General features: G+C 33.7%; 1 protein-coding gene across 1 annotated transcript; it reads right to left on the bottom strand.

The window, feature by feature from the left end:
* Positions 1 to 16614: 16614 nt before the first annotated feature.
* Positions 16615 to 18009, bottom strand: LOC124455474 (heparan sulfate 2-O-sulfotransferase 1-like). The gene is given in 3 exon segments (XM_047006106.1): positions 16615 to 16785; positions 16787 to 17283; positions 17992 to 18009. Coding segments are annotated over 2 exon segments (639 nt in total). The 5' UTR covers positions 17255 to 17283; positions 17992 to 18009.
* Positions 18010 to 21471: the final 3462 nt, after the last annotated feature.

Here is a 21471-nt window from a genome sequence, read left to right as displayed (position 1 = left end):
TTAAGGGAAAGTTTATTTCTAATTGGAATAATTGTATATATAAATATCAGTTTTGAAAAGAGAGTTAGTGGAATAGAACCACTGATCTCTTGATCTGCAGTCAAATGCTCTAACACTGAGCTACATTCCTAAGCTTTTAACATTGAAAGAATAAAACCTTTATTTTAAATGTCAGTTTACTTTTTTTATAATAGGAAATGAAAAAAATGTTTAAATCCTTGTAAGAAATTCAAACTTCAATTACTTTTTTTTCTTAAAATGTATACAAAACATGCCTTACTTACGTTTTTAATCGAAACTACATTTCTAACTGGAATATATGTATCTATAAATATCAGTTTTAAAAAAGGAAGCTAGTGGAATAGAAACACTGACCTCTCCATCTGCAGTCAAATGCTCTACCACTAAGCCACACTCTCTACGTTTATTCGTCTAAAGTACTACATCTTTACTTGAATTGCCAGTTTTTTAATTACAAGAAAGAAGGTAAAAATATTTAAATGTTTATAAGAGTTTTCTTGTGTCAATTTTCTTTTTTTTCTTAAATATGTCCACAAAACATGCCTTAAGAAGTTTTTAATCGAAACTTCTATTTCTAATTGGAATATATGTATATATTTATCAGTCTTAAAAAGGGGTTAGCGGATTTGAACCACTGGCCACTCGATCTGCTGTCAAATGCTTAAACACTGAGCTACACTCCGTAGCTTTCCACTTTGAGAGAACTACATCTTTAGTTTAATTGTCAGTTATTTTTTAATTATAAAAAAGGTAAAAAGTTTTAAACATTTATAAAAATTATGTCGTTCAATTTTTTTCTTAAAATGTGCACAATTTATGTCTAAACTTTTTAATCAAAACTACCTTTCTAGTTGGGATGTAAATACATAAATAACAATCAGTTTTAAAAGTGAGCAAGCGAAATTGAACCACTGCCCTCTTGATATGCAGGCGAATGCTCTTCCACTGAACTACTATCCTTAACTTTCAACGTCAGAAGTAATACATCTTTTTTATTCGGGTTTTTAATTACAAAAGAAAGGTAAAACATTAAGTGCTTGTAAGAATTTCAATTGTCAATTTCCTCTTATTTTCATCAAAGTGTTAAAAAAAGATGTCTATAGTATCATTTTAATCAAGACTAACTTTCTATTTGGGATATGTAAATATACATATCAGTTAATTTTATAAAGGGAGTTAGCGGAATAGAAACACTGACCTCTCAATATGCAGTCGAATGCTCTACCACTTAGCTAAATTCCTTAATATTCAACGTTAAAAGAAGTACATCTTTATTTTAATCGTCAGTTTTTTTAATTGCAAGAAGAAAATTAGAAAGATTTAAATGTTTAAAAGAGTTTTTCTTGTGTCAATTTTTTTTACCAAAGTGTCCAAAAAATGACTGTAATAACTTTTTAATCAAAACTACCTTTCTAATTGAGATATATAAATACATTTATAAGTTTTTGAAAATTAGTAATCCAGGCATTTAATACATAAAAATGATAGTTTCTCCGGATCGTTTTAAAATTATTTTATTGAGCTTTCGACTCGTTGCTTTGAGCCTTTATCAGAATGAGTAAGTTATCTATTTACACATGCTTTTATCTTGTAGACGCTTGGAGCGTCTAATTGGATTAGTGGGTGGATTAATGTGATTGGATGGGGTGAAAATGCGTTGCCATGGGTTTTGGTGTATTGTTAATATCAGGGGCGGATCTAGAGTATGTCAAATCCGTCGCGCGACTGATGTTTGAAATTCAAAAATAACCTATTCATATTAATTAAAAATTCATTAATTATTCTTACTTTATTATCACATTTACTTCGTGATAAAAATCCAGCTTTATTTATTATTGAAAACTAATGACTAATGCAAGGAATATCTCGTTGGTAACCAGATCAGTTTAATTTTAATTGACCTGGAATAACCAACTGATAAGCGGGGTGGCTTGACTGGTTTGAAGGATTAAAGAGTCTATGAACGCTAAAAACGCTTATTTTATTGGTCGATGGCCAGGTCAGTGGACAGTCTGGAATGGTCTCGACTGATAATAGGGGTGGCCGGACGTATAAGGGAGTCCGATTGCTATCTTACAATCGGTTCATTTGAATTTTACTTTTATTGTGATTTCGACGGATTTTGACTGATAGCCAACTGAACTAACATAGTCAAGCTCAATTAAATATAGATATGGTCTTCGCACTTGTCTAAGCAATTGTCTCATGAACCTGAAAAATTCAGGTGACTTAACGGGATTGGAACCCATGAGCTCTGCGGTGCAGGTGCAGTGCTCTGACCAACTGAGCTATGAAGTCACACAGTGGTGAGCAGGTCAATTTTGTTGGGTTCATGTTTTCTCGTGAAAGGAATGTCATACGAATGTCATATGCAGTGCGGTGTTTGAAATTAAATATAGATATGATCTTCGCACTTTGTTGGACAATTTAAGCAATTGTCTCATGAACTTGAATAATTCAGGTGACTTAACGGGATTCGAACCAGTTCATAGCTCAGTTGGTCAGAGCACTGCACCGGCACCGCAGAGAATGCTTGTTCAGATCTCGTCGTTTTATGGCGTTTTGTGTTCTGTGAGCCTTGTTCTTGTTGTTTTTGTCGGTTTGTGTTTTGTTTTGTATTTTGTTTATAGTTTTGTTCATGAAGTTTCTAGGGTAATTGTTTGCAACAAATGTGGAATATAAGTAGTTGCATTCTGTTTTCTTGGCTTCTTCGGTGTTACAATAAGTGTTTATCCTGTTAAAAATTCTTCAAATGCAGCTTATTTTGTGTTGTGTTGGATGATTGCTGTTGAAATCGAGTATTTTGACTGTGTGGGTGGTTTTGCGGTATACTTGTGTGTTTAGTGTACCGTCATCTGTTCTGGTTAGTAGGATGTCAAGGAAAGTAAATTGTTTGTCGTGATCTTCGTCTTTAGTGAAGGTTATGTTCTTTGTGGTATTGTTTATGGTGTGTAGGATTTGTTCAGTTTTGTCTTTCTTGACTATGGCAAAGATGTCGTAGACATATCTTTTCCATTGTCTGATGTTTGTGTTAGTTGTGACTGATTGTGTTTCGAGGTGTTGCATGACGGCTTCTGCGAGGAAGGTGTTTTGGAAGACGAATTCAGTGGAGAGGCAAAGTTTGAGTAAGTCTAGGATGTCATTTTTGTCTAGTTGAGTCGTAGCTTGCCAAGTTTTGTCGTTTGTTAGTAGTTCGTTTGTTATTTGTTTGGCTATGTCTAGTGGTATGGATTTGAAGAGTGATGTCACGTCGTAGAATATCATGATTTTGTCTGGTCGTAGTTTAATGTTTTCAATACTGGCGAGGAAAGTGGTGGCATTTCTGATGGTGTGAGGTGAATTTTTGACTAATGGATACAGAATGTTATAAAGATATTTTGAAAGTTCATACGTAGGTGATCCTGGAAGCAATACGATAGGTCGAAGTGGGTTGTTTTCTTTGTGGATTTTTGGTAGTCCGTAGAATTTGGCGGTGGATGCGTCATTGGGTCGGATTCTTCTGTAGTCGTTTTCGTTTAGTTTCTTTTTGTCTTTTAGTTGTTTCAGTTTCTGGTTGATGTGGTTTGTGGTCGTTTTGCTGGGGTCTGTGTGGGAAGTTCGTAGGTGGTGGTGTCTTGTAGGAGGGTTTTGGCTTTGTCGATGTATTCTGATCTGTCCATGATGACTGTTTTGTGTCCTTTGTCAGCTCGTAATATGATTATTTGGTCGTCGTTTTGTAGGTTTTTAATTGTTTGTAGTTCATCGTTGTTTAGGGTGACTGGTGGTTTGTGGCAGAGGTTATAGGTGATTTTGTGACGAATGTCTTCTTCGTTTGGTCTGTTAAGTTGGTGTACTTTTAAGGTGATCCGGGATTGGCAACGTAGTCAAGTTTGTTCGCGTCTTTAAAGTTGTAATTTAATCCTTTGTTTAAAATTTTAGTTTGCTGTTCGGTTAGTGGTTTGCTTGAGATGTTTGTGACAAATTCGTTTGTGTTGGGATGGAGTTGTTTGTAATATCTGGATTCTTGTAATTTTCGATGAAGTTCGTGGTGTCGTTTTGTTGTATATGCGGATGTTGCTTTTTTGATGGCTTCATTACTGATTTGGTGTCTGATTGTGTAGTGTATGTTGTTAAGGTTTCTCTATGTTCTTGTAGTTTATGTCGGTAGATTCGCAAGCGGTTGTGGGCATCTTATGCGAGGACGTTTAACATACAATCCGGAGAAACTTTCATTTTTAAAACAATCCGGAGAAGCTTTCGTTATTTATGTATAAATATATTTATATATATAAAAACTATTTAATTTTATAAAGGGAGTTATTTGAATTGAGCCACTGATCTCTCGATCTTCTATCGAAAGCTCTACCACTGAGCTACACTCTCTAGCCTCAAACGTCGAAAGAACTACATCTTTATTTTAATCGTCAGTTTATTTTTAAGTATAAGAACAAAGAGAAAAGATTTAAATGTCTGTAAGTATTTCATAAGTCTGTTTTCTTTTGTTTTCATCAAATGCCCACAAAATAAATCTTTCATATCTTTTTAACGTGGTTTCACTCTTATGCATATTGAAAGGAGAAAGCTTATAATTTCTTTATTGACACACACTCAAATGAACTCTTATAATTTGTGTTTAATACAATTTCAATCAATCTTCAAGTAACATTCTCTACTTGGAAAAGTTAATAATTCAAACTAAATTCAAACTATGTATGGAAGAGGAATTTTAGTTTTGAATTTAACAATGAAATAGTTCAATCTAAGCCTTTTTATTTTAGCTATACATTAACTAACTGGTACTATGACTTGCGTCATTATAGTAATCTCCGTGTCAATAGGCATCTTTTTTTTTCTCAAGTTTTTTCGGTCCACTCTTACATATGGAAAGTCGTTCACAAAAATCTTTTATCTTCATTATGATATAAACAAGACACTAGTAGTGACCTGTAGTGTTTGGACTGTTATGAGCAAGAACAGAACAAGTGCACAAGAAAACATAAATCGTATAATTTTTTACTTATGCGTGTAAAATCATATTTTCATATATCCTGGAATCTGATTGGTTACATCAGCGGAGGGTTTTTACGACATCTTCTGTTCTCTAAAAGTGATATTTTTTGCATTGCACTTAATTAGCTACAAAGTGAAATTTAAATCTCTAAATTTGATATAAAGCGATGTTAAAGTGCATATGCAATTAATTTTCAGTCTCCGTTTTTATTTGATATAATTAAAGAACTTGCCTTGTAGAATTCATTTTTGAAATCAGAATTTTGATTTGACAAAAAGAAAATTTTCTGTGACCCTTTAAAGTTGCGATTTTCAGCAATATTTGTGCGACGTACATAAAAACAGTTTTTCAAAAATATTTCTAATGTTCTTACTGTAGGCTAATAAATTTAGTAGTAGTAATGCCATGGAACTCGAAGGTGCCAAGAAGTCATTTCAATACCTGGAAGAAGCAGAACTTCATGTGGATATATTTATCAGTGACAGACACAAGGGGATTGCTAAGTGGATACGAGATGCGAAAAAGAGTACTAGACACTACAATGACTTTTGGCACGTAAATAAAAGCATCGTCAAGCAACTTAGACAAGCGGGCAAAGAAAAGGGATAAGGGATAATCAATGACTGGTTGAAAAGCATTCGGAGACATTTATATTGGAGTGCTGAAAGCACAGTAGCTGTTTCTAGGAGCTTATTGTTGCAAAATGGAAGTGTACTGGGAGGCACATTGCTAATAAACATCACGGCCATCATTACTCATTTTTTCATGGTGAGCTCCAAGAATGAAAGTTGATTCCTATAGGTAATCAGAGTATATCCTTAGGATTTCAGTACTTATTGGTATTTATATCCATATGACCAAAATCTTCATGCTGAGTTAGACACTTTATTTATTCAATGCTGCCACCATAGCACATCTTTTGCATAGCAGGTCTCATTTTTATGCGGCAACTATACTCTCGTGCCCCTTCCACTAACAATACATGGCAGCATTGACAGGCGCTCCTGTATAAGTACAAGCAAAACAAATGAACTCTTGATGTACTAGTAACTCAAAAAGTTTATTGAATCAGATAAAAATTTAAAAAAGTACATTGTGCTAAACTCGCCATTCGGTAACTGAAATAGTGCCATCGCTTCTTTGTTGTAAGTTGGCTTGAAGAAGTCCGTCAGGATCATCTAGAGTATAAACTTGTTCTCCAGGCTCTGCTAGTGGCTCATCATCATAGGGTAAAGAATTTTCCCCTTCGACGTAACCCACAGTGTGACCACAGAATGACCCCTTCCGGCGTACTCGATTCACAATTCGAGTCATATTCAGACATGGAGATCGAATTTTCCAAACATTGAGGAGATTTATAAGAAGCCATGCCTTCACAATACTTTTTCTTAGTATTACGATGTTACTTGTACTAAAATGACGATTGTCATTATAGCCAAAGCGAAATTTACTATTCAGAAGAATTGAACATGCAGAAAACAATCCAGTTTTACTCCAAGATGTATATATTCCATAATGCATGTTCGCAACAGTTCGCAACAAAAGTTTATTATCGAAATAGGAAATACAATAAAGGTGCTGTTCACAAGAACACGGTAGTCGAGATTCAGCGAAGCGTTAAATCATTTTGGCAAATAGAAAAGATTGAATATTTCAAAACAACAAAAAACTTATTTGAGCAATGCTCAGCCTTTAAAAAATTCAAAAAACCTTTAAAATGAAAACAAGTAATTTAGCCTGATTTGAAAATTACGAATAAATTGACTTATAATGGTTACGTTTTGCGCTTAAAGTTTTTACTCCTTTAGTGAAAATCATTTCACGTCTCGCTGGGTCCAGGTTTCCGGGCTCATCTAAACAGCCCCATCTATGATTCACCCTTTCCCTCCGCATTTTCTTCATTGAGCAATGGATTCCAGACACACGAGCGACGGAATTGCTACATCACAAGGAAAAAAATTATTGTAGCGAGAGACTTGCCGAGCGGAAATCGAATTCGTGTGATAAAAATTAATGCCCAACATAAAGTTCTGATGAGAGCCATAGAAATAGACCAGAAAAATTGTAAATTGTAAAATTAAATTTATTGTGACGTTTCGTCTTTACTCAAGACATCTTCAGACAAATAATAAATGGGATGTGAAGAAAAGATATTATATTTACAAAAAAGTGTTAAATTACTACTAAAGGAAGTGGTGTCGAATGATTTAATGAAAGAAATGCTAAAGGAAGCGGAAAGAATGATTTAATGAAAGAAATGCTAAAGGAAATACTAAAGAATGATTTAATGAAAGAAATACTAAAGGAAGCGGTGTCAAATGGATACATGATAAGGAAGTTAGGAAGTGAAATAAAGAGAAATTAAAAGAGGTTAAGTGGAATGGAGTTTCCTTGCACATTAAGTGAAGGATTGTGTTTATTGATTAGAAGGCTTTCATGAATGGAGAGTTCATAAGTATCGTTGGAAGAGGAGATTATTTTAAAGTCGTCTAAGTTGGGTGTGTGTCCAGTTGTGTTAATGTGAGAAAGAATACTTGATGATGCAGGGTGGGAAACTTGGTTGCCTGTAAGGGGGGATATTCCCAAGTGCTCCGAAAATCTGGTGTGCAGATGACGTGTGGTTTGACCCACATACGAGGCGTTGCAGCTTCGACACTTGAATAAATATACTAAACCAGATCTCAGAGGCTTGGGAATTTTGTCCTTAAAGGGGAAGAAAGAAGAGATACGTTGAGAAGGGCGGAAAACAAATTTAATGGATATATGTGGGAAGGCTGCAGCACAAAGGCTATTGATTTGTGTGCGAATTTGAAGGGAGTGTATGCCGGTGAAAGGAAGACAGAAATAGATGGGCATTTTGTGAGCAGTCAAGACAGGTGGTTTAGGGGCGAAGATGTTGTTAAGGAAGCGACGTGTGATTTGGTCAATTATACGTGAAGGAAAACCGTTTTTGGTGAGTGACTTTCTTTAGTATTTCTTTCATTAAATCATTCTTTAGTATTTCCTTTAGCATTTCTTTCATTAAATCATTCTTTCCGCTTCCTTTAGTAGTAATTTAACACTTTTTTGTAAATATAATATCTTGTCTTCACATCCCATTTATTATTTGTCTGAAGATGTCTTGAGTAAAGACGAAACGTCACAATAAATTTAATTTTACAATTTTTCTGGTCTATTTCTATGGCTCTAATCAGAACTTTATGTTGGGCATTAATTTTTATCACAAAAAAATTATTAAGTCAGTCAGTCAGTCAGTCAGTCAGTCAGTCAGTCAGTCAGTCAGTCAGTCAGTCAGTCAGTCAGTCAGTCAGTCAGTCAGTCAGTCAGTCAGTCAGTCAGTCAGTCAGTCAGTCAGTCAGTCAGTCAGTCAGTCAGTCAGTCAGTCAGTCAGTCAGTCAGTCAGTCAGTCAGTCAGTCAGTCAATCAGTCAGTCAGTCAGTCAGTCAGTCAGTCCGTCAGTCAGTCAGTCAGTCAGTCACAGGGGCGGATCTAGAGTATGTCAAATCCGTCGCGCGACTGATGTTTGAAATTCAAAAATTACGTATTCATATTAATTAAAAATTCATTAATTATTATTACTTTATTATCGCATTTAATTCGTGATAAAAATCCAGCTATATTTATTATTGAAAACTAATGACTAATGCAATGAATATCTCGTTGGTAACCAGATCAGTTGAATTTTAATTGACCTGAAATAATCGACTGATAAGCGGGGTGGCTTGACTGGCTCGACTGATAAAGGAGTCTATGAACGCCAAAAACGCTTATTTCATTGGTCAATAGCCAGATCAGTGGACGATCTGGAATAATCTTGACCGATAAGCGGGGTGGCCGGACCTATAAGTGAGTCCACTTGCTATCGTGTAATTGGTTCGTTTAAATTTTTGTCTTACTGTTTTGGGTTTGACCAATTTCGACTTATAGCCAACTGAACTAACATAGTCAAGCTCACTGTCTGAATTGAATGTTTGATCGTTTCATAGTAATTTTCTAAAGCATGATAGAAACTAAACTACAAACAAATGGAATTTATGGAAATCTTTTACAAATTCATATATTGACATGAATGCTGCTTTCCAAACTGGGAATTTTTTCAAGAGGGCGAAAAATTTATGGATGAATTGTAAATGCTTGGCAAAGACGATCTCGCGAGCGACATTTCAGTCATTGATGTTCAAAAGCAAGCCAACATTGTTTTGAGTTTTATCAGCAGAAATTTACATCCAAAATCGTAAGTAAAGGACAAGTGAAGTGTATGCATGAATGTAATATATCAAAGTCAATTTATGCGAGTGTGTGATGCGATTTATGTTAATATGGCGTATGGTAAACAGATTGATGCTTCTAAAATTGTTGTTGCCGACGGACTTTTAGCTATGATTTCTTTAGTGCTTGGGGAATCGTGACCGTTATATGGCAGCAAAATCCTACATTCCTGCAAATATATTTCAATGGACAAAAAATCTGTAGCCATAAGGCGCCATACTATTATTTACGTTATCATAAACAAATGTTTGGGGCTTTTCAGTTTATGATCATTGATCATTCAATCATTAGACAGTTATACTACATATTGTTTAAGATTTGAGAAAACTAACATTGATTACATGAGAAGCTGTTTACTATAACCTGTGAATTTGAGTCTTCTGATCCATGAAGCTTTTTATTTTGACAATTTGACTGGAATGGTATTAAACCTGAGTATTTCACATACATGAAATGTTGTCCCATGTTACATATTGTCCCCTTTTCTAACTGAACACCTCATGTAGAGATGTAAAGGTGTGTTATTCTACGGCTCATACCAGATTGTTTGCCATAAATTCCAAAGGGCTATTGATGTATGAAAAGCATTTTCTATAAAGTAAAAATATCTTCCTATGTTTGCAGATAAACCTTGAAATTTGGCAAAACAGCAAAGTATTTTTCATGATCACTAGGTTATTTTTCTGATGATCATTATAATTTCTAAACTAAATTATTTCAGATTTACATTTAAACGAGCTTTGATCATATGAAAAGATATTTATCATAGCCAGTAAGCATGACACACGAAACAATTTTAACATTCATGTAATTATGTAATTAAAGACATGTTGGTTAGATTCTGTTTGTATTTGATAATACAATGCTACTAGTGATTGCTATATAGCACACCTTGCAGAAGATAATAGTCAAGTGAAATGCCCAATAAACATTTATGGCATTAAGCTGTCCTTAACTGAAAATTTTCACTCTGATAATGTTTGCTTAGTCTTTGGCAGAAAAAAATTTTGAGTTTTTTCTTAAAAGGTGAATTTGCTGGCACTGATGTGGAGATGGGTAAAGGGTTACAATAAACTTGCATGGTTTGAAGTCTGAGCTTTTCTATATCTATGAACTGTCACTTGTAGTACCAAATTTCTAACTTAACTCATTACATAGAGGTTTAAATGGGGGTCTCTAAGGGGGTCTATGCCTGACAACTTGGTGGAAATTTTTAAAGACTATATCTGTTTTTGAATAGCAATATTGTAAAATAAATTTTACGTTCCTAGACATGCTAATGAGCCCTATATTTGGCATGATAATGAGCCTAAATATTTGGCAAAACATTCAAGTATTGTTCACTTCATTTTTTTTTTGAAAAAAACGTAAGCAAAATGTGTTGTTTTTACGCAAAAACGATGACCACAAAATACATTTTGTAATGCTCTAAAACGCTAAAAATGGCATTTTTAAGGCTCTGAAATTCAAAATTTCTCAGGGGAGAATGCCTCAGACCCCCCCATGTGCGTAGCGCCTCCGACGTTTTATGACTGATGTTTGAAAAATCCTAGATCCGCCCGTGGTCAGTCAGTCAGTCAGTCAGTTCCGTCAGTCAGTCTAGACATGTGAGCTATGCGTGCGGCGCTTTTACTCCTAAAGAATTGTAAATAGGAGTTAGACAACTGCAAGTTTCATGTATATATGAAGATTTAACATAGAGCAATACACCCAACTTTTACAGTACTGTATAAAATTAGGCTTACTATTATGTAAACTGGATCACCTGACGTTAAGCTCTTTGAAACAGCATTAATTTGAAATGAAAATACTATTTACCTCAAATACGAGTTAAATGCTTATGACAATCTATAAATTGTTATTAAAATGAATGAAGAATGGATAACATAATGTCGATAAACGAACAAAAAATATCAGCATTCACGTCTTTATATTCATGTGCTAAGTTGTGATTAGTTTGCAGCTTGTGTTTTACACTTAAATCTTGTTGAAATTATGCTTTTACACTAAAATCATATACATTTTTGAACTCTTAATGTCATGCTTTAACTCAAAGCGCTTTACCACTTGTCTAGGCATGTGTCTGGTAGGATATGTGTACCTTGAAAAGAATGTCAGAAGTATTATGGAGTGTGCACAAATTTGTTAATAAAGAAATAGAATATGCCATTCAGCCAACATAAATAAGATGGTCAGTACTGAAGATAACGCGTGTTTCAAATGTCAGTTGAATAGTACACATTCAACTGACATTTGAAACACGCGTTATCTTAATTCGTATCTTAATCCCCCATTTCTACCATAAGCATTGCACTTCAGTCATCGTTAGTTGTCTCTATAGGCAAAGGCCTATGATATGTTAATAAATAAGTTATAAATGAGGCATCAACTATGTACACAATACAATAAAAATGCAATAATTTATTGACATTCCTTTTTTAGAACTGACACTTTGTCCATTGAAATATATTCGCAGGAATGTAGGATTATGCTGCCATATAACAGCCATGATTCCCCAAGCACTAAAGAAATCACAGCTAAAAGTCCTTTGCAACAACAATTTTAGAAGCATCAATCTGCTTACCCTACGCCATATTGACATAAATGGCATCACATACTCGCATAAATTGACTTTGATATTTTACATTCATGCATACACTTCTGTTGTTCTTTACTTACGATTTTGGATGTAAATTTCTGCCGAGAAAACTGAAAACAATGTTGGCTTGCTTTTGAACATCACTGACTAAATTGTCGCTCGCAAGATTGTCTTTGCCAAGCATTTACAATTCATCCACATAGTTTTGGACAGCATCATTCGTGGCAATATATGAATTTGTAAACGATTTCCATAAATTCCATCTGATTGTAGTTTAGTTTCTCTCATGCTTTAGAAAATTACTACGAAACGATCAAACATTCAATTCAGACAGTGAGCTTGACTGTGTTAGTTCAGTTGGCTTTCAGTCGAAATTGGTCAAACCCAAAACAGTAAGACAAAAATTTAAACGAACCAATTACACGTTAGCAATGGGACTCCCTTATCGGTCCGGCCACCCCGCTTATCGGTCGAGATTATTCCAGATTGTCCACTGATCTGGCTATTGACCAATGTAATGGCTTAAATAAGCGTTCTTGAACTCCGTTATCCGTCGAACCAGTCGAGCCACCCCGCTTATCAGATAGCCAGTTAATAAAATTCTAGATATGTTTTTATCTATTGATATGTTTGCTAAGTTGGTATTTGTATAAGTTTTCATACATAAAACAGCATTTTGACGATGAAATCCAAACGATTACAGAACGAAAATTTAATGATCAAAAAAATTGTAATCATTAAACTTGATTAATAATTTTTGAACTATAAACATAAGTCGTGTGACTGATTTGACATACCCTAGATCCGCCCCTGAAGAGGAGGGCTGAGTGTTTTTTGAGAAAGAACTGTGAGCCTATGGACTGGCGATAACCTCAGGATTGATAACTTTCGCATGTCCAGGAATTTCTTTTTTCTAGTATGTAAGGAATTGCATAAAGCATTACTTAAAAAGCATACAAAATTTCGTATAACAGAATTGTTAAATGAGGTGTGTGAGGCTGTAGTCGAAGTGCTTTTACGTAGTGTTATTAAATGGCAGCAGAAGCACTGAAATCAGTCATTATTGGATTTCCGACTCAATGGCAATTTACTCAGTGTCCGCATCTCCATTACTGCCCCTATTAGAATACTAAGAAAATTACTAAAATAGGAAGTGTTTCTATTCCAACGTCAAAAATAATAAAATACAGTAGCTATGAACTTAAAGGCTCTAAGGATTGTGCGTTTTGCCATTTTACAGGAAATGTGTGGTAAAATCAAAAGCTAGGATTTGTTTGTTCTCTCACTGGAAACATATGGTATTTGAGTCACCAGTAATGAAGTTTCAGTAGCAATGTCGAATAGCCTAATCATCTTATCTCTATTTACTACTTTTCCTCGTAAATATTTTTGTTGACTAAAAAATAAATAATCTGGCCAATTCAAAATTACATCAAGTGAAATTAACTTATTTCTTACATCCCATGCATCCTTTTTCTAAGAATATATCTATGCAGTATTATTCAATGGTATGGTGTTCTTAAATTGATCACTGTTTTTTAAGGAGCAACAAACAACCTTTTTGCTTGGCTTTTGAAGTACAAATGTGCAAAAGTGCAGAAACTTGATGAACATTGCTGGGTTCATTCACAAGGCATGGGAAGTGACTTCCGGTAGTATTTTTGTGCAAAATTTTAAGTGTTTCATCATTATTGAGGACTTAGTATTGCTATAAGTATACAGGAATACAAATATAAGGGTACTTAATTAATTAGTGCTATAAGTATTATTAGCGAAAGTATAAAAGCTAAATCTTCCCAAATGCCAAATTGCAATATTAAAGTTAAGAAGGTGTGAAACTTTGCAAGCGATAGAGTCAAAATACGTTGCAAATTAAGTTTGTCTTCTGTGCGAATATATTTTGCATACTTTGTATTGTTTGTTAAAGGATAGCTTCGTTGTTTGCATTGTTACAAAATTATATTTCATCACTCATTTTAGCCACCTTATTGTAATAACTCAATCCATTCTGAGACAACAAAGTTGATTTCTTGACGTACACAAGACTAAACCTTTACTTGTGCCCCTCCAGAGCAAGAGCAGTAATAAAGAAGTAATCATTTGATGGTATATAGATAATATCATACCTAGTATTGTACAACTCCAAGAGGAGCATTAGAAGTCACATTGCTCACTGAACACACTAATGCATCCAGTCTCTCCAAAATTGACACTAAACGTTCTAATGTTGTTGATGCTTGAACAATTGAGGCATTTGTTTTCCAGCTTTTCCCCTTTATCCGTACTTAAATTCTGAAAATTACGAAAGATCCATGTTGATATTTCTATACCCATTATGTAGCACCAGTTGATGAGTAATCTTTGTTTATTTTTTACAAGCCAGAGAGGATATGATGTACCATAACAACAACCACTTTTAAGAAAAAGGTGCAATTTGAATAAATTACAAATATCATTTATTCATTTTGCCAAACATTAATTTTCCTATTTGACAGATTTTCAATATTTTCAGTTGAACTTGCCATGCCCAGAGACTTGATGGCTTCATCGATTGAAACAGCTTTCGATTGGTCACTCAGAAACAGATCCAACTGCTCAAAGAACTTAGGTGCCTTTGCTCTTTCTTCTCCATGTGATTTGCAAACTCATTTTGCCGTCTATTTCTACATTTTTGTGAGTTTTAGCCATCATTTTTCAAACATTCTCCCGGCTTAAAATATAAATTAGCGATAAGACTTCTTTGCTCCTTTGTGTCTCCCTCGTTTAGCCATTTTTTTTAGAAAAACTTTCAACATTTAACAATATAGCCCAGCAGAAAAGAATATTTCGTGAGTGGCGTGATTAATTTACGCTTATATAATTACACACTATAATTTTATGTATAACGTCACTTCCGGCTAAATGGTGCGCTTTGATTGGCTCAAAAACATATTTTGCCTGTACATAATTTTCCTGTAATCGAACACGGACCAGAACGTGTAATTTTACAGTCAAATGTGAACAAACTTCGCAATGCAGACAGGAAAACGCAAAATAAACGAAACAAAAAATAATTTACGAATGTGATTCGAAAAAAAAACACTTGGAAAATAGTTTAACTATCCAGACGATACAATTTGAAAAATATTTTTTTATGGCCGAGAACTAGAAAAGTGAAAGCCAACCGGTAAAAAAGCAATAAGGGCGAAAAAGAAAGCAAGCTTCGTTTCAAGTCAAATATTACCATATAATAAACCTATTAATAACCTCGCTTTCTTGGTCTTCACTGAGAAATATCAGAGCTCTGCATTTTTGTACAAACCTCGCCCTACGGGCTTGGTCTGAAGAAAAAAACTCCTCCGATATTTTTCCGTAAAGACCTCGTGCTCGGTTATTAAGGGCCTAAAGCTGGTCTTATTTAAATCGATCTTAATTGGGTCTTGGCTAGTTTTTGACTGTCTACACTTGGCCCATGGCTCGACATGAGTCAAAATTGATCTCGGATCGATCTATATTGCTAGTGTGAACAACCCCTACAACGTTTCCATATGACTTATACTTACAACTGTTTACGCAACTGCTGAATTTTGTAGCAAATGGCAAATTATTGCAAATATTGCCCATTCTGTAAGAAAATGATTTTTTCCAGTTTTTTTTTACACAGAGCAATATGCAATTCCTCAGGGCTCTTTGTTTTTTTGACAAATTATGGTGCCTCTAATATGAATTTTTTGACATCAATATGTAGAGTCGCTTGAGTCATTTATTGAAATTGTATTACATGATCTCTAAAGCACAAATTAGTCATAACAGATATCCACTATGATGCCTTCCAAACTATTGTTGTGGGATTTTTTCCTAGTAATGGTAATACACGTTACTTTTTATATAATTTTGCTAAATGGTGTTTTAAATAAGGTGTCAAGTCACAGTTTTTTCTGCTTTTATATCCTGCTAATTATGAATATTAACATTTTCATATATCTCATAGATGGCAAGATTCCTTGTAGTAGAATTCCAGTGAACAGAAAAGTATGCTAAGATAATACTGGAAATAGTTGAAAGCTGCAAGATATTAGTTTGGTGTGCCATAAGAATGACGGCGGAGTTCAAGGACGAAGGATTAGCTATATGAGTGCTTTCATGTTTACAATGGTTTGAAAAGACTTTCAAAGAGATTACACAAAAATGTGAATTTTGAAAAAATATTACAATAGTTTGTAGTAGCTATAATTTAAAACAGGTTCATGCAGGCCTCTCTAAATATATTGACTATAAATGAAGAAATGAAGATTGGCCAAAAGAAGTTTAAGTTGGTTAAGAACTACGGAGACAAGTAAAATCTTTTAGTTCTTATCACAATTGACGTCTTATCCATGTATTGATAAGATTCAAGAAATGCTGTTGGCTAGCTAAAGACACGTGCAAGAATGTGATTGTGGCTAGCGGAATATACAATTAAAGGCTAATCAATTTTGTTAAAATCTTGTTATCAAAAACAACGTACAAATTAACGTGTGAAAAACGGTTTTTTTCGTTTTCTTTTTGCAGAAATATGTCAATTGCTTCGACTAACTCTTCTTAATGTCACATTTTTCCATTCAGAGATAAATTCAGGTAAATATTTGAATAATTTTACCGTTTGTTTGTAATTTGAAAACAAAAAATTTTGAGACGTTAATTCCGTACTTATGTCCTCCTACTGGTCAAAGCTCTCATATAGTATGCTTATCATATAATAATTGTTACTTGAATGTCATATAATTTTTACACCACAACTTCTGGCTTGTTTAATAAATAATTCCTTGGCAAAATTGTATAGCTTAATATCCGCTTTGTTGAGCTTACTAATGAGAAAGATAACATCTCTTTGAACATTTTTCTTGACTCCCCTGTTCAAAACTTGTTTTGAAAGTTCTTTTATCTTTTGCAACGAATTCTGGCAAACGCTTTTGTAAAACGCTCACAAACTCGCTCAAGTGTTCAACTACCCCAACACTCGCGTAGTAATTAAGCAAGTTGTGCTTAGCTTGCAACAGTGCTTTCCTACCGCCCGTTTTGCAAATTGCATCTGGTCCACAAAAGAAACGAGTCATCAAGTTCCATTTACAACCTTCGTACTGATTGCTAAGACACTCTTCTAAGCTTACATTCCAATGTCCGAGTGATTTAAGTCTCCTTATTCTTTTCGGTAAACGCTTTAGACTTCTTGTGTAGTAATAATGCGAAACTAGTCGCTCAACAGGGTCACGTAAAAGATTGATATACGTGTGATGGGCCGTAAGACCAGTATTTCTTCTAAAATAGAAGTGTGAGATAGCAAGAGTTCGTCTTTGGTACTTCCTTTGATGACTTGTTGCTCTCATACAAATGCGCCTGATGATCGGATGTGACATTTTTTCACTTGACCATTCTTCTGTTGATTCTACATTAAAACCACTGTTTACTTCATTATTATGCTTACACATTTGCTATGTAAGTGTAATTGCATGCAATCAGAAGACCTTGAGCGCCAAACCTCAAAATTAACATAGTCGAAACTGTCTTAATCTTAATAAGAACAATTGCAACATATTTTATTGGATTTTTTTGCCCAGAATTAGATGATTCAGCTCCGGAAATGACGTCCACATGAACACATGCACTAAAGATATAAAGCTTTCATGATACAAGTTTACAGTAAACAACGAACGCTTAAAAGTTGGAACTGTTTCAGAATCGATTTCCATATACAATTCTATAATAGCGTAAAAATTTTACACTTTACAAGCGAGCATTATCTTTTATAGACGTTATTCCAGCGCCGAGTCACCAATTTCTACGGCATAATTGTACATGAACATTAGATTTAGATATAACAAATATTTTTGCAAATGTTCTTAAATCCAATTGATCTATATAAATAGAAATTATTTCCCTCACCCTCATGTAAGCAATTTAAAGGAGATGTACACTTAATAAGGGTTTCATTCTTACGAATTGCTGCATGAAATTGTTATCAGGGCGTCACTTAATACCAAGATACTTAAAACAGATTGGAAAGTGTTTTGCAAAAACCACATATTTTTGTTACAATTTTAAAAGCATCTTTCAAAATTTATTAAAAGGATATTTTTGACGGAAAGCGAATCACCTTTTTGGACATCGTAGTGCAATTGTTCACCGCAGCCTTCCAGCATCGATGTCATTGTCGTGCTTGCTGTTTTAAAAATTCTGTTGTACAAAACAACTTTAGGATGTATTGCCATGCAGTTGTGGTTTGAAACATTCATTAGGTAGTTATTGCTTTTATTCTTGTTTGAATTAACGGTATTTTTACACCCAGCTCTTACAGTTTTGAATCAAAATTATCCTGAGCTTTGAGTTTTCTGAAGACGACATTGTCACTGAGAGGTTGCCATTAATCCTGAACTTGGAAATTTGTATCAATAATGTTACGTAGCTTTTTGAAATGGCCGCAATTTGAAAAATAACCTCTGGAAGAATTGTTTTTTGCAAAATTATCAAATAAAGAGTGCTCGTTGCAGCAAAGAAAAGTAAATGTTTTAAATGAACTTGGCGGCGTAGATATCTCGGTCTTAATCTTTTTAACATTTCTTGTTTTAAATATTAGCTTTCTAAAAAATAAAACACACAATATTATAAGAAAAAATGTCATCAATATATATAAAAGAACGATAAAGAAAATTGACTAAAAGTATTCAAGATAAAAGAGTGCTTAATATCTTTATGGAAAATACAAATTTATAAAAATAAAATAGACTATATCATTAAATCATTCACTACACAGTGTTTCACGTCTTACGGCGATCGCCGATCATCAGGTAAATAAAAACAATAAAAGTAAATTTCTGCTAACTATATGACGTCATTTGCTGTTTAAAAGAATAGTAATACAGTTAAGCTTTTAAAAATCACTATAAACCTGAGATATTATTGATAACCTGTTTTCAAGTAATACATCACTTCATCTAGATAAGTCGAGATGCACATATTAGAAAAACCCAGACATTGTATGTACGTAGAAACATATTTTTCTTTGTAAAAATGCCACGTTCGTTTTTTTAGTTTGAGTTTCACAAATGTTCGAAAGTATGAATAAAACTGTTTTTAAATACAAAAACGCAAACAGAAATAATTATGGAAAGAAAGCATAATGTTTTATTGACATATTAAATGATAGAAAATTGGCATTCTAGCAAAGAATCATGGCAAAAATGGTAACTTTCGCAGTCACACAAAATGGCTGCTGGAATGAGCATTTTGCCAGTAAGAATATCCCTTACTTATTTTTAACACTCTTTTAAAAACAAGTGAAAGTTCTAAGATAACAACTATTTTCAATGCTTTAAAGTTTGTATATATTGACTCAAGAAAAGCAAATTAAAGCAAAACCAATTAAGAACATCCCCGTAGAAGAACTCGGCCTTTAATAAAAACTATTGCCTCTGTTATCGTTATATTTCTGCTTTCTTAGTTGTGATTGGTTCATTTCCCGTGTAAGATAAAAACCAAGAAATATATCAGTAAATTTGTTTCATTAATGCATTTGGCCGTATGAGATATGAAATTTATAGTTATTTTAACCCATAGAAATATTTTTAAAAGTGTTCCAAAGTTGGATAGATTGTAGAACAGCCTACCAATAAAAATTTTGAAATTTCATTATTAATATTATAAATATTATTTGTTCAGCCAATTTAGGTTGGTCATACGGATTAAGTTGATAAGAATCATTTCAAACATTGTAGATCGTTTCATGGAGAATGAGGTGAATGCTTCATTTCGGAAAAATAAAAGGACACAGAAGAGCTAGAACATATGAAGAGGGTAAACAAACTTTACCAAGCCATAAGCCAAGCATAGTGATGAAGCACTGCAATTATAAAAAAAAAACTAAATGTCTTCTTCTATTGTACAGTCTTCATCTACTGTTAATATATCTGAGAAACAACTGACAAAAGTTTGTCGCAATAGATCTTGAAATTATTAAAATAAGGTGAAAAAGTAATGGCAGGCAGTGGACCTAAAACAGGGGTGTAGCCAGAACGATGATCGGGATGGGGATATTTTCATATAGCCATTCATTAACAATAATGGATTTCAAAGAAACTAAAACGTCATGTCATGCATATATAAATATGCTCCCCACCCTTAACTATCATTCTGGCTATGCGTGCTTGCCTTAAATACGAAAGAGCTTCACCACTAGACCTATGATTAAACATTGCACTTTCTTTTTGACCAAGCACAATTTAGAAAAGAGGATTACAAAAAAACTAAAAATGTCAAAAACAAGATGCCTGTTAAGAGGGATAATCCAAACAAAGCTCTTCCATTTTGAAATGCAATCATGATAGGTTAGGATTAGGGCTATAGTAAAAAATGTAGCAAAACTTGTAAATTTTACAAGTGTATAGCAGGGCATTCATATATTGTTCTCATTTATACTTAACTCTTTCGCGACTGAGATGTATTAATGAGTTCACTTCCGGAAGTGTTGGTTTGTTATCAAATACTTTGACGAGTAAATAGCATACCATCCATGTGTACTTCTTGCCGATATAAATTTTATCATTTATAAAGAAACATAACAGTTGTTCTGCGAGTTCAACATTATTTATATATTGTTACGCAAACACTTAATAGAGTTGATCGTAAGCTATAAGAAAATTCATTCATTTTTGTACATGAAGATGAAATTTGAGTGTTTTACAATAAAAAGCAGAGCAGTTTTTTGAGTATTGATAAAACAACTTCCATTGCCATAGCGTTATATACATATAGCTTATTGCAAAATTGTCGCCCTGACACTTTTATTAAATAAAAGTGCAAAATAAGTCCTTTTATGAAAAAATATGATGCAGAATCCAGATATATATTCTTGAATTTTAGCCGATCGGCTATCCGAGCATACTCGTTACGCCTTGAATGAATGCTTTGAATGAATGCTTTGACTGGATAAAAAATCTTTCAAAATGGCAATACTTTTGATGTTTCTTTGGTAAAATTTGGATGAATATCGAAGATAATACATCAAAATAAATCTTTCAATAATTTGAAGGGACACGCTTTATGAAATGTTATGAGTTTACATTTTCTCAAAGCCTAATATTTCGTGTAAAACGCTATCAAAACATATGAAATTCGTCAGTTAGTAAGAACTGCATGCAAGAAATAATTTGATGGTAAGTTTGTCTTTGTACGTTTGGTATATGAAAATTTATGAGATTATAAACTTTTCCAGAACAATTGTTCAGGAAAAAAGGTCCTGGTAGCGAAAGAGTTAATTGCAATGTTGTTTCAATGATGGACTTATATTTCCTCATACCTGCGTCGACTTCAACATGCAAAATAATCCTACCAGAATACTCATCGGCCACTCTTGTATATGAAATAGTGATGCATTTGCTGTTTACTAAGCCTACTAACCTGGAAATGCTAGATAATTTTCTTTTTAATTTGGAGCGTATTTTAAGTTCATCATCTGAGCTTCTATTTTTCTACTTTGATTTTGTTAATCAATTTTATTTTGATTTTGCTGTTGTAGCGTAAATAAAAAGCTTAAAAGAATTGAAAATAGTGTTCTGATATCAAAACCTTTAAATGCTTT

The sequence above is a fragment of the Xenia sp. Carnegie-2017 genome, unplaced genomic scaffold (genome assembly GCF_021976095.1).
Source record: "Xenia sp. Carnegie-2017 unplaced genomic scaffold, XeniaSp_v1 HiC_scaffold_4, whole genome shotgun sequence".
NCBI lineage: Eukaryota > Metazoa > Cnidaria > Anthozoa > Malacalcyonacea > Xeniidae > Xenia > Xenia sp. Carnegie-2017.
This window is presented reverse-complemented; position numbering and strand designations above follow the sequence as displayed.